Source organism: Elephas maximus, chromosome 12 (genome assembly GCF_024166365.1).
Source record: "Elephas maximus indicus isolate mEleMax1 chromosome 12, mEleMax1 primary haplotype, whole genome shotgun sequence".
In the NCBI taxonomy this organism is placed as follows: domain Eukaryota; kingdom Metazoa; phylum Chordata; class Mammalia; order Proboscidea; family Elephantidae; genus Elephas; species Elephas maximus.
The window spans coordinates 44,723,917-44,744,835 of NC_064830.1; the positions used below are offsets into that span (position 1 = coordinate 44,723,917).

Genomic DNA, 20,919 nt, shown 5'->3' on the forward strand with positions numbered 1-20,919 from the left:
CCAAACCCAAACCCATTGTTGTGGAGTTGATTCCAACTCACAGCGGCCCTATAGCCCCACAGGGTTTCCAAGGCTATAAATCTTTAGGGAAGCAGACTGCCACGTCTTTCTCCCATGGAGCAGCTGGTGGGTTCAAACTGCTGACCTTTTGGTTAGCAGCTCAGCACTTTAACCACAGTGCCACCAGGGCTCCTAAAGTGTTCTTTAGCATTGTTTAAAAGCCACTTTTTTGGAGGGTTACATACAAGCAGTGGCAGGGGTCATTCGAATGGTCCTTTTCTGTTCATTAGAATAGGCCCAGGGGACCTCCATCGCCTGTTCCAAGCTATCACTGGGGATTACTAACCCTGTGTCTTGTTTCAAGTTCATTTCCTGTTAACAACTGCTGTAGTCAACACCAGTCTTGTTGACATCTCTGCTTCATTTTAAATGGCTTTCAGGCAAAACCATTTAAAATCCCAGTATTGAGTCACCTTTCTTGCCACAGGGAAGATTGAAAATAAAGCTGAAGAGGAAGAACATAGCTTCTTCCCCGCCATGGAGAGGCTCCTGTGGACAGAGCCAGGGAAGGTTAGGCAGGGAAATCGGTCAGCTTCTGCCTTCTTTCTGAGGCAGCTGCTCATGGGAGAGCTGAGCTGTTTGGCTTGAAACAAACATCTCTCTGAGTCAATAAATCGAGTTTGAATAGCAGAGTCTGTGCTCACTACGGTAATAAGTGCCATGGCATCGGATATACCTGTAGCCAGTTGGAGGGGCTCTGGAGTCCAAAGCTTAATATAAGTAACTCATATGTCATCCACCATTTTAAAATATCCACACTACAGCTATCCTCCTTAGTAAAGGATAGGGTCAGAGAAAAAGAGGGAGACCATCAGTGAGATGGATTGACACAGTGGATACAACAAGGGGCTCACACACAGCAACGATTGTGAGGATGGTGCAGGACTGGGCAACTTTGTTCTGTTGTACATAGGATTGCTATGTGTCAGAGTAGACGCAACAGAGTCTAGTAACAATATCTACTCCTAAATGAAGGTGAGCTCCAGCGCTTGTTTCATATGCAGGACAGAGTGCTGGACTTTCGTGGAATGTGACTTAAGGGCACAAAATGTCCCATGTGGACAGAATAGCGCCCTCCTCCAGACAGTTTACCCTGCTATTTTGGAAAAAAAATAGGCACGTAGGGACTCTACTGCTAGCCCTTGGACATTCATTCATTTCCACCCGCTACGAGAGGATCTTCCATTCCTGCCACCTATCAGCACTGCCATTAGGCCCTGGTGGCAGGTGTGTGTGTGGGGGGGGGGGGGAGGTACAAAGATAATTTGAATCTGAATGCTGCATCAAGAATCTTATTAAAGACAGGGAATGGTGAGACGTGTAAAAGGCTGTTACATAAGACAGGATTCTGTCACGGGATGTGAAAAGCATAAAGAAAATGAGAGCACAGGAAAAGGAGAAATGATTCTCAACTTAGTGGATTAAGGAAGGCTTTGTGGAGGCACGGGCATTTACACTGGAAGGACAGGTGGAATCCAGCTGTTCGGAGAGACTGGGGAGAAGGAAGAGAGAAGGGAAGTCAGACAGAGAGAACCATGTGAGCTAATGTTTGACAGTACAGAGCAGAGAACGGAGCCCTGAAGGAGCTGGACTTCAACAGGTGGGCTTTGATAGAGAAGACAGTAGCCCACCAAAGGCAGGCCTGTGTGGGAGCCTGGGGTCCTGAGAGGCCCAGGGCGGGGTAGTGGGGCCTTTAAAGGAAAAGGCCTTCAGGAGAAGCTGCAGTAACGTCATGGTTTTGCCCAGGACCCAGCCCTCTGGCTGAAATCCCAGCACTATCCACCATTACTGTTGTCCCTGTGTGAGCTGAGAAACAAAGCAAGGCACTCTTTGATTGTGATTCAGACTCGTCCCTGTTATTCCCTTGCATTATTTTAAATCAGCAAAGCCTCATTGTATGCACTGGGATGAATTGTACAGGAGGAGGCTCAACAAGCACTGCTCCCCTCCTGCAATGCTGTGTGTGTTCCAGGCCTCTGCAGTCCCTCCATTTCTTCCCAGGTCTGGGAATAGAGGCCCTGCTGTGTCGTCATTCTCCCCAGTTCAGATTGCCTGTTCCTTTCTGAAGGCCAGGTATTCCTACAGAGCCCCAGGAAACAGGGTCAGCATCCCTGAGTACAGGAAAAAAGTCAGGCTTATTCAGGTTTGGGGTCTGGCTCTGATTCTCATGGTCTGGAAGGCTTGGAGTTGGCTATTCAACCACCTGGGGTCTTGAAATTATCATCTGTAAATGAAATCCCGTTGCCATTGAGTTGATTCAGACTCATAATGACCCTATAGGACAGAGTAAAACTGCCCCATAGAGTTTCCAAGACTGTAATCTTTACAGAAGCTGACTGCCACATCTTTCTCCCCTGGAGTGGCTGGTGGGTTCAAACCACTGACCTTTCAGTTAGCAGCTAAGTGCTGAACCACTGCACCACCAGGGCTCATTTCTGTAAATGAGTAGGAGGGCAATTATTCTGGCCGACCTGGCATCTCAAGAGCCCATGTTTTTGTGAAAGCCCAAGTAAACTATCAAGTTCTTTACAAGCGCAAGGTGGCATAGTAGAGTGGCTAAGACTCTAGGGCCAGAGAGCCTGGGTTCAAATCCCAGCACTACCACTTGCTACTCATGTGCCCTTGAAGAAGTTATTTGACTTCTCTGTGCCTTAGTTCTGCATCCATAAAATGGAAGAAATGATAGTACTTAGAACACCTGATGCAATATTTCATTACTTAATAGGAAATAGCTATTGGCATTCAGTTCTTCCTTTAGGACTTTAAGTTATGTGTTAAATATAAAAAAAGGTCTCCTCTGTAATGAATCACATTCTTTAGTTTATTTTTAGTAGCATATGATCAGAAACCTATTTTCTTCTAATCTTATGTAATATTTCCCAAGTTTTAGGTATTTTAGGTATAATTATCTCTTTTTTTAACTAGGTAAAATTTACATTCACAGATCTCAAGTTTACAATGAGTTTTCATAAATGCTTATACCTGTATAATCACCACACAATCAAGATAAAGAACATTTAATTCCCCATGAAAACAAGAACAAGAAAAGGATGCCCTTTATTACCACTCACCCCTATTTAACATTGTGCTGGAAATCCTAGGTAGATCAATAAGGCAAGAAAAAGAAATACAGGCATACAAATTGGAAAGGAAGAAGTGAAACTATCCCTACTTGCAGATGATATGATCCTATATGTACAGAACCCCAAAGATTCCACAAGAAAACTACTGGAACTAACAAAGATCCATCAGAGCAGCAGAATACAAGATCAACATACAAACATCAATCGGATTCCTATACACCAACAAAGAGAACATTGAAAAAGAAATCAGGAAAACAATACCAGTTATAATAGCCCCTAAAAAGATAAAATACTTAGGAATACATTTAACCATGGACATAAAAGATCTATACAAGGAAAACTACAAAACACTATGGCAAGAAACCAAAAAAGACCTAGATAAATGGAAAAATATACCATACTCATGAATAGGAAGACTCAACATTGTGAAAATATCAAACCTATCCAGAGCAGTCTACAAATACAATGCAATTCTGATCCAAATACCAACAGCATTCTTTAAGAAGTGGAAAAACTAATCACCAACTTCATATGGAAAAGAAAGAGGCCCAAGATAAGCAAAGCATTACTGAAGAAAAAATACAAAGTAGGAGGCCTCACACTACCTGATCTCAGAACCTACTATACGGCTACCATAGTCAAAACAGCCTGGTATTGGTACAATGACAGACACAGAGACCAGTGGAACAGAATCGAGAACCTGGTCCTTCTATGGTCAGCTGATCTTTGACAAAGGACCAGAATCCATTAAATGGGGAAAAGGCAGACAGGCTTTTTAATAACCTGGCAAAACTGGAAGTCCATCTGTAAAAATATAATACAGGGGGCCCTCATACCACCAAGAAAGCAGTGCCAGGACCAGAATTAGTCCTTTGGACCTGGGGTTTCTGCACAGAGAAGCTCCTAGTCCTGGGAAAGATAGATGACAAGGACCTTCCTCCAGAGCTGACAGAGAAAGAAAGCCTTCCCGTGGGACTGATGCCCTGAATTTGGACTTCCAGCCTACTAGACTGTGAGAAAATTAATTTCTCTTTGTTAAAGCCATCCACTTGTGGTATTTCTGTTATAGTAGCACTACATAGCCAAGACAGAATTTGGTACCAAGAGAGTGGGGTGCTGCTCTAACAGATACTTAAAATGTGGAAGCAGTTTTGAAACTGTGAATGGATAGAGGAGCAGCAGCAGCAGATGACCAGCAGCAGAAGAGAACTGGCAGCAGCAAAGAACCAGCAGGAACAGAGAACCAGCAGCAGCAGAACCAGGAGACCAGTGCCAGACAGCACTGGAGCCCACCCATGGAGCGAGAGAGCTCACTGGAGTCAACCTTCCAAGTGAGAGAGCTGAGAGTCTGTGCACAGGAGGCTTCCTGGCAGAGTGGAGTGCCTCCGGGCACTTATCACTGGAGCTACTGAGCTTTGGAACCCATGCCCCAGCAGGGCAGATGCAGGTGTGAGGCCCAAGGGCCAAGAGGCCACAGGAAGCAGAAGCTTAAGAGACAAGGAACACAAGAAGCTGAGCTGCCTCAGTCTCAAAAGGTATGGCCAGGACCTCTGGGGTTTCAAAAGGTGGAGCCATAGCCTCTGGTGTTTCTAAGGGTAGAGTTGCCACTCAGATGGACTAGGAGAATGGTGTGTCTAAAGCCGAGGGAGCAGAGTTGCTGTCCCAGTGGGCCTGGAAGGTGGAGCTGAAGCCCAGGGCCAAGGGGCCTCCACTCAGTATCTGGAGAGTGTGGCCAATACCTAGAGTCTGAAGGGAAAGGCCATTGTGTAAATTGTCCCAAAGAACAGAGGATTATTTTCAAAGCCTTGAGAGCTAATGTAATGTGTTCTGGTGACTTGCTTGGTGCCTGTTATCCCTTCTTTTCCTCCAGTTTCTCCTATTTGTAATGGAAATGTCTAGCTTGTGCCTGTTCTGACATTGTACTTTGGAAGTAGATGACTTGTATCCTAGATTTCACAGATCAAGAGGAATATTCAGAGTTAAGACTTTTGCTATGTGATGGGATGAATACGTTTCACATGTTGCAAGGATGTGATTTTTGGGGGCCAAAATGTGGAATGTCATGGATTGAATTATGTCCCCCCAAAAATGTGTGTATCAATTTGGCTGGGCCATGATTCCCAGTATTGTATGGTTGTCCTCCATTTTGTGATTGTAATTTTATGTTAAATAGGATTAGGGTGGAATTGTAACACTCTTACCCAGGTCACATCCCTGATCCAATGTAAAGGGAGTTTCCCTGGGGTGTAGCCTGCACCACCTTTTATCTCTCAAGAGGTGAAAAGGAAAGGGAAGTGAGCAGGCAGTGGGACCTCATACTACCAAGAAAGCAGTGTCGGGAGCAGAGTGCGTTCTGTGAGACCCAGGGTTCCTGTGCGGAGAAGCTCCCAGATCAAGGGAAGATTGATGACAAGGGCCTTCCTCCAAAGCCGACAAAAAGCCTTCCCCTGGAACTGACGCCCTGAATCTAGACTTCCAGCCTACTAGACTACGAGAAAATACATTTCTCTTTGTTAAAGCCAAAAATAAAGGACCCATTCCTCACACCATACACAAACAGTAACTCAAAATTAATCAAAGACCTAAATATAAAACCTAAGACTATAAAGATCATGGAAGAAAAATTAGGACAATGCTAGGGGCCCTATTACATGGCATAAATACAATACAAATGATAACTAACAATGCACGAACGCCAGAAGATAAACTACACCAAAAGAGTAAAAACAGAACCTACAGACTGGGAAAAAATTTTTAGCTACAACATACCCAACAAGGGTCTATCTCTAATCTCTAAAATCTATAGAATACTTCAACACCTCAACAACAAAAAGACAAATAATCCAATTAAAAAATGGATAAAGGGTATGAGCAGACACTTCACCAAAGAAGACATTCAGGCAGCTGACAGATACATGAGACAATGCTCTCGATCTTGAGCCATTAGAGAAATGCAAATCTAAACTACAATGAGATACCATTTCATGCTAATATTACTGGCACTTACCAAAAAACAGAAAATAACAAATGTTGAAGAGGTGGGGAGATTGGAGCTCTTATGCATTGCTGGTGAGAATGTAAAATGGTACAATCACTATGGAAAATGACATAGACCCTCCTTAAAAAGCTAGAAATAGAAATACCATACTATCTAAGCAATCCCATTTCTAGGAATATATCCTAGATAAATAAGATCTGTCATACAAATAGACATATGCACACCCATGTTTGTTGCAGCATTCATTATTCACAGTAGCAAAAAATGGAAACAACCTAAGTGCCCATCAACAGATGAATGGATAAACAGATTATTGTACATACACACAATGAAATACTACGCGATGATAAAGAACAATGATGAATCCGTGAAAAATCTCACATCATGGGTGAATCTGGAGGGCATTATGCTGAGTGAAATAAATCAATCACGAAAGGACAAATATTGTATGAGACCACTATTATAAAAACCCAAGAAAAGATTTACACACACACACACAAACAATCTTTGATGGCTATGAGGGAGGGGAGAGGTGGGAAGGGGAGTCGCTAACTAGATAGTAGACAAGTATTAACTTTAGGAAAGGGAAAGACAACACATGATATAGGGGAAGTCAGCATAACTTGACCAAGACAAAGTCAAAGAAGCTTCCAGATGCATCCAAACACCTTGCGGGACTGAGTTACTAGGGCTGAGTGCTGGGGACCATGGTCTTGGAGGACATCTAGGACAATTGGCATAACACAGTTCATAAAGAAAATGTTCTACATCCTACTTTGGTAAGTAGCACCTGGGATCTTAAAAACTTGCGAGTGGCCATCTAAGATACATCTACTGGTCCCATCACATCTGGAGCAAAGGAGAATGAAGAAAACCAAAGACACAAGGAAAATATGAGTCCAAAGGACTAATGGACCATGTGAACCAGAGCCTCCACCAGCCTGAGCCCAGCAGTAGATGGTACCTGGCTACCACCACCAGCCACTCTGAGAGGGTCTTGGATAATGCAGGAGAAAAATGTAGAACAAAATTCAAATTCACACAAAAAGATCAGACTTACTGGTCTGACAGAGACTGGAGGAACCCCCTAGACTATGGCCCCTGGACACCCTGCTAACTCAGAACTGAAGCCACTCCTGCAGTTCATCTTTCAGGCCTTTAAAACAAACAATAACACGTGTGAGGAATGTGTGTATACGAGGCCAAATGGCAACACTTGCCCAAAGCAAAGGCAAGAAGACAGGGGCAGACAGGAAAACTGGACAAACGGACATGGAGAACCCGGGGTGGAAAGGCGGAGAGTGCTGACGCCTTCTGGGGATTGCAACCAATGTCAGAAAACAATTTGTGTATAAATTTTTTTGAATGAAAAATTATTTTTTCCTGTAAACTTATCTAAAACACAATAAAATTTTAAAAATTAAGATAAAGAACATTTAAATTTCCTCAAAATGTTTGCTTTTGCCCCTTTCTAGTGAATTTGCATTCCCCCCAGGTAACTACTACTCTGATTTCTATCACTGAAAACTAGTTTTTCCTGTTTTGAACTTCGTATAAATGATATCATACAAAATGGACTTTTTTGGTGTCTGGTTTCTTTCAGCCAATGTGATATTTTTTGGATCTCTTCATGTTGTTGCATATATCAATTATATATATATATGGAAACCCTGGTGGCGTAGTGGTTAAGTGCTACGGCTGCTAACCAAGAGGTCAGCAGTTAGAATCCCCCAGATGCTCCTTGGAAACTCTATGGGGCAGTTCTACTCTGTCCTATAGGGTCGCTATGAGTCGGAATCGACTCAACAGCAGTGGGTTTTGGAGATCTATATATATAGTTGAGTAGTATTCCATTGTATGAATATACCACAACCTGGTTACCCATTCTCCTGTTGACAGACTTGTGGGTTGCTTCCAGTTTTGGGCTATGACAGGTAAATCTGCTGTGAACATTCTTATAAAAGTCTATTTGTGATTATATGATTTTGTTTCTCTTGGAAGAATATGAACCACTAAACTTTTGGCTAGTAGTCAAGTGCTTAACCACTTGTGCCAACCAGGGACATTAAAAATTGAAATAGCACATTGAAATTCCTTTTATTGCAATTGAAATTTTTTAAAGCCAGAAAAAAAAAAGTGTAGTTCATGCATCCCGCTGTAATTATGCTCTAGCCAAAACACCTAATGTTTTCTTCACACTCCTCCGCTACAGGTTAAAAAAAAAAAAACCATTGCTATCAAGTTGATTCTGACGCATAGTGACCCTATAGGGCAGAGTAGAAGGTTCCCAAGGAGCAGCTGGTGGATCTGAACTCCCAGCCTTTTGGTTAGCGGCCAAGCTCTTAACCACTGTGCCACCAGGGCTCCAGTTACAGGTTACTCGGCTTCAAAGTCTTCGTGTTGGTTCCATCTCACTGACGTCAGGCTCCTAAAGCACACGGGAAACACTTGAGACTTACTTATGCTTCTTAGGGTCAAATCAAAAAGTAGAAGGAAAGTGTATTGAGGTCGGCAAGGCAGTCAAATTACAAATTCTCTGTAACTTACTGTTTTTGAGGTAGGAAGGAGATGCAAGAAGGAAAAAGAAAACATATGACAGAACTCATTATAGTTTATCTAAAAAGCATTAGTATACAGTCTGCCTAGCGTGGAGTAAGTAGATTTTCTGGTCTACTGCATCCAAAACAAACCACCGTGGAGTTGATTCTGACCCATAGCGACCCTACAGGACAGGTTAGAACTGCCGCAAGGCTGTAATCTTTACAGAAGCAGACTGTCACACCTTTCTCCCCAGGAGTGGCTGTTACCCACTGACCTTTCAGTTAGCAGCTGAGTGCATTAACCTCTGTGCCACTGAGGCTCCTGTAAGGCCTACCGTATAGTACCGGAATGAGGTGTACTTCTAAACTGACAGCAACTAACATCAGGTGTTTTTAAATATGAAATCCAAATTTATCATTTTTTTGCAAAACATTTCTTATATTTATTTTTAGTTATCTAGTGCTGCTAAAACAGAAATACCACAAGAGAATGGCTTTCACAAACACAAATTTATTCTCTCATGGTTTAGGAGGCTAAACGTCTGAATTCAGGGCACCAGCTCCGGGGGAAGTCTTTCTCATCTCTGCCAGTTCTGGAGGAAGGTCTTTGCCATCAATCTTCTGCTGGTCTAGCAGCTTCTCAGCACATGGACCCCAGGTCCAAACTAAGCAAACAAACCCTTCTGCTTTGAAAAAAATAAAATAAAATTGAAACAAAGTCTGCTGAGGTGGTCAGTTCAGGCAGGAAGCAGACAAGGGGTGGAAAGTGAAAATGCTGATATTATATTTTCTGTTTCAGGAGGTGTTTATGGAACTCGCAGTGAGAGAAGCAGACCTCTGCCTGGTGCTGCTTTGATCAGGGCTGCAGAGTGGCCACCTGATGCTAAGGCGACCCGGCCAAAGGCTGCCTGCTCCTGCTGCACTTGCAGGCAGTGCTCCTTCCTCACGCTTCCATCTCAGGTTATGTTCTATGTCAAGGAGCCCCTGGGTGATGCAAAAGGTTAACACCTTTGGCTGCTAACTGAAAGGTTCAAATCCACTGGCTTTGCTTAAATATCATCCCATTTTCCCTGTTCAATAAAAACTCCTCCCTGGTCCCTGCCCACTTCATCTGGGTGGCTCTGACGGAGCCAGGGTGGCTGACTTTCAGCCTCGCCAGTGCAGCTTGCTGCGTCTACCTACCTTCAATACGCACATCCTCCATCTTTTTCTAACCAACCCACTCACCCTCTCAGGGCAGCCTCCCGGACCTCCTAGTCTAGGTGGTTCCCCATGCCCAGTGCTGCCTTAACACCTGTCTCCTCCCTTCCGCCATAGTCATCACACTCACAATGACCTGTGCAATGTTTGTCTTCCCCCTGAGGGCAAGGACCAGTCCCCCTCGTTAACTGCTGTCACTTCATTGCCTAGAATAGTGACTGGCACATAGCTGTCCTCAGAGAATAATTACTACCTGGATGAATGAAAGAATGAGTGAAGGCATGATTAAATACTTGATTTAATTTTACTGACAATGTAGGGAACCCACAAAACACGTTGAAATACAGCTTTTAATAAATTGAAAAACAATTTATGATATTTATGTGACAATAGAAGCCCTGGTGGCACAAAGGTTAAGAGCTCAGCTTCTAACCAAAAGGCCCACAGTTCGAATCCACCAGCTGCTCCTTGGAAACCCTATGGGGCCAGTCTACTCTGTCCTATAGCGTCGCTATGAATCAAAATTGACTCGACGGCAATGGGTTTGGGTTGTTTTATGAGACGATTAGAAATATGATCACTGACTGAATATTTGATATTAAGGAATTATTGTTAAATCTTTAGGAGTGATACAGTATGTGGTTTTTTTTAGAGTCCTTATCTTTTATAGCTATGTACTGAATATTTACAGATGAAATGGTATGATGCTTAGGATTTGCTTCACTGTAATTTGGGGTGGGGGGCAGGTGATTACAGATTGGCCATGGCTTGATGATTGTTGAAGCTGGATGGCAGGACATGAGGGTCATTATACTATTCTCCTTACTCCTATGTATTTGAGGCTTTCAATTTAAATAGTAAAAAGAAAAAACAAAAAGAGCCGGGCCTGGGTAGAGAAGGATGCAGCTTTTATGTTATCAGTAAATGTACAAAGATAGCCAAGCCTTCACAGTTCAGGGAAATTGTTTGCAAGCCTGTTCTTGAGCACAGTTCCAGCAGCGTTTTTGCTGAGGGCCTTTTGTAGCACAAGACAGTTTCGCAGTCATTTCCACTTCATAAAAACACACTCCTCTTCCCAACCAGAAAGCCTGGGGAATTCTCAGTGAGCTCTGCCTGCTTCAGCGGTATCTTGCTCTGGATGGGAGCGGGGGTGGGGGGATCCTTAAGCATGGAAGATTTCCACTTAGGGGTGTGTGTGTGGGGGGTGCCCTGTGTGTGCTGGGAAGAGGAGAAGGTGCAGGGGTACATCCCTTGGGTCGACAGCCTTCCAGGGATGCTGAGGCTGTCCCAAGTGTCCTCTCTATCTGCTGCCTTCAATGAGGGCAATGCCCCCCTTCCAGAAGAGGAGGTGCTGGGCTGGGCCAGAGTCTATAGACAGGCCCAGCCATCCAAGGAGCATCTCAGAGGTGGGGGTGCTGAGATATTTACCAGGGATGGCAAAGAATTTTCCAGAAGAATTACCATCAAAAAGGAGAGTTCCTCCCTTTTACTGAGGAAAACAAATGTAATTTGGAGTCTGAGGTGGCCCCTGCAGGGAGAGTCTTATCCCCAGCATCCAGTCTGAGACCCCCCAGCCCCACCCAGCACACAGTCACCATTCTGGGCCCATGCTTCTTTCCTAGCTCATCTCCCCTACTCACTTCCTGCACTGTCTGCTCCAGCTAAACCTACTGGTTCCCCGGTCACCCTACACAATCCTCTGGTCCAAGAAGTCCTGGTGGTGCAGTGGTTAAAGTGCTCAAATTGCTTGGCTGCTAATCAAAAGGTCTGTGGTTCAAACCCCCCATCCACTCCGTGGGAGAAAGATGTGGCCATCTACTTTCATAAAGATTACAGCATTGAAAACCCAACGATACAGTTCTACTCTGTCCTATAGGGTCACTATAAGTTGGAATCAAATTGACGGCAATGAGTTTTGGGTTTTTTTTTTGGCCCCTGGTCCTGTTAGTCCCTCACCAGGAATGGCTTCACTTCCCCCACCCACCCTTCTTCACCCCTCCTTCCGCATCTCCAAACCAGGCAGCTTATTCAAGACCCAGCTTAAAATCTTCCAATTCCTCCTCCTCTTCTCCTTTAATAAAGCTTTCCTTGATCCCTGGGTGTACAAACGGTGAAGGGCTAACTGAAATGTTGGCAGTTCAAGTTCACCCAGAGGCACCTCAGAAGAAAGGCCTGGCAGTCTGCTTCTGAAACACCAACTATTGAAAACCCGATGGAATGTAGTTCTACCCTGACACACAAAGGGTCGCCACGCATTAGAGCTGACTCAACGGTGGCGGTGTCTCCCTAATCTCTGTGGTGCCAAGTAGGCTGCCATCCTCTGAGCACTGTGGCTGTCCCTTGTCCCACCCCTTGGCCCTCTTCTGCCCTGCATTGTTTCCATTGTGCCTGTGTACCTTCCTTCTCCCCCGTCGGATTGTGAGGCCCTGGTTTATCTTTTAAGCTCCTGCCCTGTCCTGTGAGCGCACGTGCAGCAGTGTTCCGGTAAAGTACGTTCAGTGAAGGGCATGTCCACCTGCAGCCTCTTGCTGCTGACCCATCGACTGGGTGAGGCTAGCCTCCCTCTGGGGCCCTGGGAGAGCCTCCAGGCTGGAGCTTATCGCTGGAGAGAGTGTGAGCCAGAGCTCTTGGCTCTTGGCTCCTGAGGCTTCTTCTAGTCCCTTGATCTCCCTTGGACAGAAAGATGAGGGGTAGGAGTTCACAGCTGTGGAAACTGAGCCAAAGAGTGGCAGTGCCACAGTGGAAGGAGAATTTAAACCCACTCAACAAGCCATTTCTTATTCATTTTGATGATCAGGGCCAGTGCTCAGCCCAGGGCTCAATGAGGATGGCTAAGATCTGATCCCAGCCTGCCTTGAAGGCTCCAGAAGTTAGTGCAGCATTCAGAAATGTGGCCAATTTCTAAAAAGCCATAGCAGACCTGTAGGAGGAGCTCATATGAAGTACTGGGAGGCAATGGGAAAGGCTTCACAGAGGAGGTGAGATATAAGCTGGGCCTTGAAGGATGAGCAGGGTTAAGGGAAGTCCTCTGGGTAGACGTGGGGCCATTTCAGGCAGAAGAAATGCAGTGTCTCAAGGCTTGGAGGTGTGAAAGGGCTCAGTACATTTGGGGAATGGCAGGAAGTTCAGTGTAGTGGGAACATAGTAGGGGTATAGGAGTTGGGGGTAGGGTGGGGAGAGAAACAAGAAGGATGAAAAGTCAGCTGGGTGAGGCGGAAGGCTTGAAAAAGCAAATCTTTGTGCCAATTACCAGGGAGTTACTCCAGGTGAATTACCTGGAGATCAGATTCAGACATTGCCCATCTCACACATGAAATCCCCCAAACCAGTGTTTTGGCAAGGAGGCTGGGTCTCCTCTGGAGCACCCAGAGCCTGCCTGGGAAGGGTACTTGTGCTTGGGGGCTTAGAGGGGGTTAAGTAATGAAAAGAAGGTTGGACTAGAAGAACTTAGAGGCTTTTCCTACCCTGCATTTCGTGGCTTTATGATTTATGCTGGGAATTATTTAAGGAGCTGAAAAATGATGGTCCCAAGCTAATACTGCTTTCCTTTGGATAGTGACCTGTGGTCAAGACGGTGCCTTCCCAGACAGCCCACTCTCGACTCTCGCTGCACACCTCTGAGTTAAACTGGAATTGTCGCCATCTTATTAATGGAAAGCTGAGACCCCTGGGCCCCATGGGACTGAGAATGAAATTCAGGCCTCCTGGTGCCTTGTTGAGGCTTCTTCATCTCCTGCTGGACCCAGCAAGGCTGTAGCTCTCAGAGGTCAGGGCTAGGTCTTCTTTACCTCCATGCTCCAGACCTAGCCTGGGGCCTGGACAGGGAACACGTCCAGTCCACAGATATCAACAAGTTTGGTGAATGAATGAATATGGGCAGGACCAGATTAAGAGTGGCCGTTGGTGCACTAGGGGCTGAGAGTTAGAGACAGAGCTGTGCAGGGAGTGGTAAGAGAGCCTGAGAGTGGGGTGGCTGACTCACTCCAGGCATTGAGGAAAGAAGGGGAGCCAGGCATAAAGCTGGTCTTGCCAGGCCCCATGGGAATAGACATATCAGGGGCAGTCTGCTTCAGGTCTAGATTCTGAGGACATCTTCATTGGGGGCACCTACAGAGCAGAGGCCAGGCTTGACTTGCCTGCTCTTGGCAGAGGCCCTCGAATTGCTCTTCTCTCCTCTTCAAACCTTCGCTCACCCCTGACTGACAGAGAAGGAAGTGGGCTGGAAAGAAGTCTCAGGAGCCAACAGTTATCCCCAAGGAGAACTAGAATGTCTGCCTCACAAACACATCAGCCATTTGAATGTTTTTTCCTCAAACTCTTCTATATCTATTGTTTACTGCAGCTACTGATGAGGTCGATGCTGTTACCATGCCCATTTTACAGATGAGGAAACTGAGGGCCAGAGAGATGAAGCAAGTGGCAAAACCCAGGTACGACCCAGACGTCTGACCCCATATCTGGAGCTTTCTCTACCACAGCCCAGTAGGGCTCTTTCCTAAGTGTCCTGGATGGCACAGAACAGGGAATCAAGCTACATCTCAACCAGCTGGTCTGGTCTACTTGGGGCCACTATCAACGAGTACAACTTGCCAGGGGCTACCTAACCCAACTCAAGGGGTTTGGGAGCTCAGGGCCAGCATCTCCTTCTGACAACTTGCCAGTTTCTCTTTTCTTCCTGTAGCTCGTTTGTTTCTACACTGATGGAGATGCTGTTAGTGTTGGTCTTTTGGGGTGCCTAGAGTTATCACCTGCTGGATGCAGCAGGTGAATGGATCAGGCTTCTCTGGTTATTATAAAGGACTCTTTCTAGAAACCTGCTTGCCACCTCCTGTTCCTGCCCCCAACCCCCTGCCCCACCAACAGGGTGGCCTACGGTCATCACCTCCTGCAAATGTTGAGCTTGGAGGTGGATTTCTTCCCTCACTCCAGTGGGCACGGTTTGCAAATAGGCTACTCCCTGTGTGGCCAGCCAAGGCTGGAGTGCCATGATGACTGCCCAGCCAAAGGAAGAGGAGACTGTCAGATGAGACAGGTGCTCACCCTCAGTTGACCTAACAGAAGGTAAAGGAGCTTACAGGGTTGAGCAGTCAGGACTGGGAGAGAGATCCTGAGAGCTGGGGCCCCCAAGACTCATCCCCTCCACTAATATCACGCAGATCTCTTTACGGACGGTGCCTTGATTGCTCTGTCTGCAAAATGGGACTGGACTTGTGCTGCCTAGGACTGTCCTGTCACAGTTTCAACAACATAGTGACCTGTAGCTCAACAGCCCACAGCTGTGGTGTCTGTCGAGCAGTTGCTTTTTCTAAAGCCAGGATGAGCCAGCAGATGGCATGTGGAGGTCCGGGGTGCTACGGAGAAAGCTGTCATTGGGCTGGTGTAAGAAGAAACAGGCAGCCGGTTCACCCCTTCCTCTCCCCTCCTGCCTGACCTGCTTCTGCCAGCAGAGACATTGCACCGCCACCCTGCCTGTCCCTATGAGCAAGGGACAACTCGTGGCCTCATGGCCAGAGCTGGCCCGACTGACGGGGTGATGTGGGTGCCTGGGGCTCCTGCACAAGAGTTGTAGGAAAGGCTGGCGGGCAGGATCCTGAGCCCCAGCCCCAACGTCTCACCTATGCCTCCTGACAGAGGTGCAGCTGTTGTGTCCAGCCTGGGCCCTGGATGCTCACTTTGCTCTTTAATGTGGTGGGGTACTCTCAGCTGTTCCCCCACTACCCAACCACCACTCTCAGACACCTCTCCAGGGAGAAAGGGCCATGTCTAGTGGGAGTGCTCTGGCCTTTGGTCAAAGGCAGCCTGGCACAGAGGGCTGGCTGGGCTGTGGGCAGGCAGGGAGGCAGAGGTGGGTGGGTCAAAGGCAGAAGTAAAGCTGCCCCATCTCTCCCTACCTAACCCTCTGGGGGCTCCCCACCATCCTCAGAGTGAGTTCCAGCCTCACCTCTTTGGCTCTGCCTGTCTCTTTGACCTCAGCTCCTTCCCTCTCTGGACTCTAGACTCTGTGGGTGCCTGCACGCCAGCTCATCACCCAGCCTTGCTATATGCTGTTCCCTCTGTCTGCTCTTTCCTCCTCTCCCACCTTGCTCTCTCCTGCTGGGCCCTCAGCTGAGATATCTCCTCCTCCTGGAAGCCTTCCCTGACCACCCACCCCATGCCTGGGGTAGAGTGCAGCTGTTCTTGTCCCCATCCTCCCTGTATCTCACACACACCCTGTCATACTTGTCTGCTTACTGGTCCTCCCTCCCCAGATTGTGAGCTCCTTGAGGGCAGGGTCTGGGTCACACTCAGCTTTATATTCCCAGGCCCCAGCCTTGGCACATAGGAAGTTCTGATAGATGGTGGCTGAATGCATGAGTGGGGACAAGGAGAGGAGAGAACCAATACAGCAGAGTCCAGTGGGGCTCATGGGGTCCCTGCATCAAGGTCAGGAATAGACCTGAGAGAGAGAGCAGGCCAGCAGTATACCTGTCATGCCAGGGTCCAGAGAGATCCTGGCTGGCCTAGTGTCTAGGAGCCACGCTGGATCTACCAGGAGCTAGATCCCATCCACACCCTGTGCCCAAAGGAAGCCAATCTCTAGGGGGGTTAGGGAGGAGGAGTGGACTCAGTCCTGGTCATCCTGAGCCCAGGGGCTGGGCTCCCTGCCTCTGCCTCAACAGAACCACCTGCAACCAGAGGACTCTCCATTCCTCCAGAGCACTGGCAGTTGGCAAAAGCAAGGAGAGATGACACAGATAACAAAACACAGGGGGCCCTTCAGATTCAAAGATTCAGAATGGCCAGTCAGGCCAGGGGTGGATGGCTACCCGTGGAAAGCCCAGGGGCCCAGAACCACTGAGAACTTTTCCCACCCACCCTCCTGGCCCTGCCCTCTTCCTGTCATCCTCCAGAGCAGGGGCAGTCCCCCTAACACAGGGGCCTCCTTACCTCGGAAAGTCACTTTGGCTATTCGGTCGCCCTTGCCCCGCAGCTCCGTGATGGTCTTGAGGTGGACGAGCAGGGCCATGCTGGTGTGGAGAGCCTGGGCATGCCAGGTGGGAGCAGCTGGGGAAGGAGTGAGCCGGAGGAGCTAGCGGCTCACACGCCTCCTCTCTCTCGCCTCCTCCTCCTCCCACGCCCCCTCTGATGCTGCCCACAGAGACCCAGGCAGCTGAGCTGAGCTGCCGTTCCTTCCAGCCACTCACAGAGACTCACGGTCCCGCAGCCCCCGCCTCTCCAAGTTGTCCGCCCAGCATGTGTGTGTGTGTGTGTGCATGCGCTTGTGCATGTGTGTGCGTGTGTGTGTGTGGTGTGCACCCAGCGTGCAGACACAGAGCCAGAATTCATTATTCAGCAACCACCGTCTCCTAGATAAAGTGCTGCCCAGCTTCAGGTGTCTTCTCCCAGCCCCTGGACTGGAGGCTCCTGCCCACCCCTCAGCAGTGCTCTGTCTCCCAGCTGCTTAGCAATCTCTTCTGCTACCAGGAGTGGCCAGAGAGGAGTGGGCATGAGCGTGGGTGGGACATGCCCTCCCACCAGGGGAGAAAGAACTTAATGCTCTGTGCACGGGAAGCTGGACGATTGCACTGGTGTTTTCTGGGCAATCCATGCCCCCCATACAGTTAAGTTGGCCACACCTTGCCGCTGGTGCCCACAAGGCTTGGGGAGCCTGGGTGGGCCAGACCTGCCAACTCTGGCTGTGTTCTGTGTAGAAATCCCAACCCAGAGCTCCCCAGCTGGAAATCAGAGTCGACAAGGCAACGACAAGACTACGCCTGGTGGCTGGTCCCTCAGAAATGGGGGTCCAAGTGTTTAGGATCTTAAGAGAAGGAGGGGAATGTGCTTACCCACCCACCCCCACGAAAGTGGGGTCCTGACTGTCTCCCCTGGTGTCACTGAGTCTGAATCTCAGGAGGCTGGGAGAATGGGGTGCTGCTGGAGGGGAGCTCAGGACCAGACTAACCATGATTGTGAAGGCCACCACCACCAGCAGCTGCCACTGGGTCGGTTCCCACTCACAGTGACCCCATGTGTGTTAGAATAGAACTGGGCCCCATGGGGTTTTCAATGGCTAATTTTTCGGAAGCAGATCACCAAGTCTTTCTTGTGAAGTGGACTCAAACCTCCAACCTAACTATTGGCAGCCTAGCACTTAACCGCTTTCACCCCCAAGAACGCCAAGAAGGTATGGGAAGGTACGTTCTACAGAGTTTAAAGATGAAGAGCGATGAGGGTGGTGAGATGGACTGATTGGTTTCCAGCAAGAGCTGTAGAGCTGTCAGGCCTGCTTCTCTAATCAGCTGCCTGGGGCTAGGGAAAAGGCTTGAAGAGATGTCTGTGGCAGAATTCCCAAAGACCAAAGGGGAGCTGCTCCCTTCTTTCTTCCAGCAACATACCCCAGGAATGGCTTGTCAGGAAAGGGGCCCCAGGGGCTGGGGTCCCTGGACTTGGAGCTTGGCACCCTTGCTCTTGCCATTTGCTCTCCGTGGAATGCTCCTCCTCTCCAAACCTGCTCCGTCTTAGTTTTCTGCTGTAACAGAAATACCACAAGTGGGTGGCTTTAACAAACAGAAGTTTATTCTCTCACAGTCTAGGTGGCTAGAAGTCTGAATTTGGGGCACCTGTTCCAGGGTTTTTTTTTTTTTTTTTTTTTTTTTGTTCCAGGGGAAGGCTTTCTCTCTCTGTCAGCTCTGGGGGAAAATGCTTATCATAATCTTCCCCTGGTTTAGGACCTTCTCAGTGCAGGGACTCCAGGTCCAAAGGACATGCTCTGCTCTTCTTTCTTGGTGGAATGAGGTCTCTCCTTTCTGCTCACTTCTGGCTTGTATATCTCAAAAGAGATTGACTCAAAATACAACCTATTCCTGTAGATTGAGTCTTGTCTCATTAACATAGCTGCCTCTAATCCTACCTCATTAACATCATAGAGATTAGGATTTACAACACCTACGGAAATCACATCAGATCACAAAATGGTAGATAACCACACAATACTGGGAAGCATGGCCTAGCAAAGTTAACATGCATTTTGGGAGACACAATTCAATCCCTAACGCCCTCCCTCCGCCGTCTTGGCCTGACCAACTCCTGTTCACTCTGGTGCGTGTTCCTGGAAGCTGCCTCTGCACCCGCACCCCCAGCCCAGACTGGGTTAGGGGCCTCCTGGGTGCTGCCCCTGCCCTCACCTCTCACGGCACCCTTGGGTGGCTCCACTTGGTTCTCCTCCCACGGACAGGGCAGTCATGGGGCACAGTGTCTTTGCAGCCCCAGGGCCTCACTCATCCCTGTGCATAGCAGGATGCCCAATAAATGTCGACAGGATAAAAGGCTGACCATGGTGACCTAGCTGGAACAGGGTCTAAAGGTTGAAAAAGAGCAATATTTGAGCTGCATAGGATTTTCCTGGCTGTATATATATATATATATATATATAGGACTATTTTTTTTTTTTTAATATTTACAGAAGCAGGTGGCCAAGCCTTTCTGACAGGGTGCCTGCCACTGGGTGGGTTTAGAACTGCCAACCTTTTGGTTAGCAGCCAAGAACAAACTGTTTTCACTACCTAGGAACCCTACAACAAGAGATTAAACCAAAAACCAAACCCACTGCCATCTAGTCAATTCTGACTCACAGTGACTCCGAAGGACAGAGGATTTTCAAGGAGCAACGGGTGGATTCAAACTACCAACCTCTAGGTTAGCAGCCACACTCTTAACCACTGCGCCACCAGGGTTCCCAATAAGAGGCATCCCCTTCGAATTCTATAGCCTTCTTCTTTCCTCTTCTAGATGTTTCCAAGCTACTTTGCCTGCTTTTTCTTTCTTATTATGTTCTTTTTCCATCTCCATTTTTCCTTCCCTGCCTCCTGCTCTCCTTTATCACTTTTATCTAACCATCTGAATTCAAGAATATTTTAGGGTATTGTACTTATTGAATACAAGTGAATGTTTTAAAAAAATTATAATTACATAAGTTTAGTGTCTCTTAAAAAGACTGAATTCACTAGCATTTTTCATCTATGTGGTCAGCAGTTAATCTGCTTTCGTATGGCTCTCTGGAGGTTCACTGCCAAAGGGGGTAAGTTTCATGAGGCCTCTTGTAGACCAATGCATCTTCAGGAAAAAGCCCATGAGCCTGCCATAGGCAAGGCATTGAGCTTTTCTGAAACTCGTTTCCATATCAATAAAATGGTAGCAATTCTACCCTGTCAACACCCAGCACCCCTCAGCTGAGCCAGCGTGGGCACCTCTGGGGCCACCTTACCCTTCCGAAACCTAAGCCAGATCCCACGTTTTAACTGCCACTCTCCTGACTATCATCCATTTAGGTAACTCTTAGTATATGGTTTATTCAACAAACATTTACGTCACCCACTCTCCTGCCACATGCTGGGGGTTCAGTGATGGAGATGACACAGTACTGGACCTTATGCGGAACAGACAGATGGACAAGACCACAGATCATTACAGCACAGGCTGGTGGGTGCTACAAACAGGGCTAAGCCGCTCAGAGGCCAGGAACGGGGTGATGGAGGGCGCTCAACCTCATCAGGAAGCGGGGACATTAGGAAAGCGTTCCTGGAGTGTGTGACACCTGAGCGGAGGGTTTTTTGTTTAACAGCTTTTATTACTGGTTTTCTTATTGTAACACCGTTCCACGTGAAGAATTTAGAAAAATACAGACACGAATGTGTTTTGAAGGGTGGGTGGAAATTCCCTCCACCTAGTTTGCAGTCAGTCATTTACCTTCAGCTCCTTTGCCTCCCCAGACCTCGGTTTTTCCGCTTACTGCTTCTCTTGGAAGCCTGTGGTCCCCCTCCCCCAGTTTCACTCTTAGCTGTCAGTCTTTTGAGAATTCTGGTTGCAGCAGCATGGTGTGAACTCATTAGTGTCTGTGGTCTTCGTCAGCTGCAATTTACAGAGTCAAACTGTGAAGATAACACTTCTCCCAGATCTGCACCCATGGGGATGAAACGGGACTGGGAAGGGCAACTGTAAACTGAAAAGCGTTGTTATTTAATACGAGGATTGCTGCAAGGGGGAGCAGGAGTGGGCGGGG

The 20,919-nt window shown here is 47.6% G+C and overlaps 1 protein-coding gene across 1 annotated transcript in view; it reads right to left on the reverse strand.

Moving 5' to 3' along the window:
- OTOF (otoferlin) overlaps positions 1-18,327 on the reverse strand; it is a 125,756-nt gene extending 107,429 nt beyond the window's left edge. The window contains exons 1-2 of the mRNA XM_049903170.1: positions 18,257-18,327; positions 16,809-16,925 (exon numbers count right to left, since the gene is read on the reverse strand). Of these exons, the coding sequence (XP_049759127.1) occupies positions 16,809-16,887 (79 nt within the window). The 5' untranslated portion in view covers positions 16,888-16,925; positions 18,257-18,327. The remainder of the gene's footprint in view (positions 1-16,808; positions 16,926-18,256) is intronic.
- Between the last annotated feature and the right edge of the window lie 2,592 nt (positions 18,328-20,919).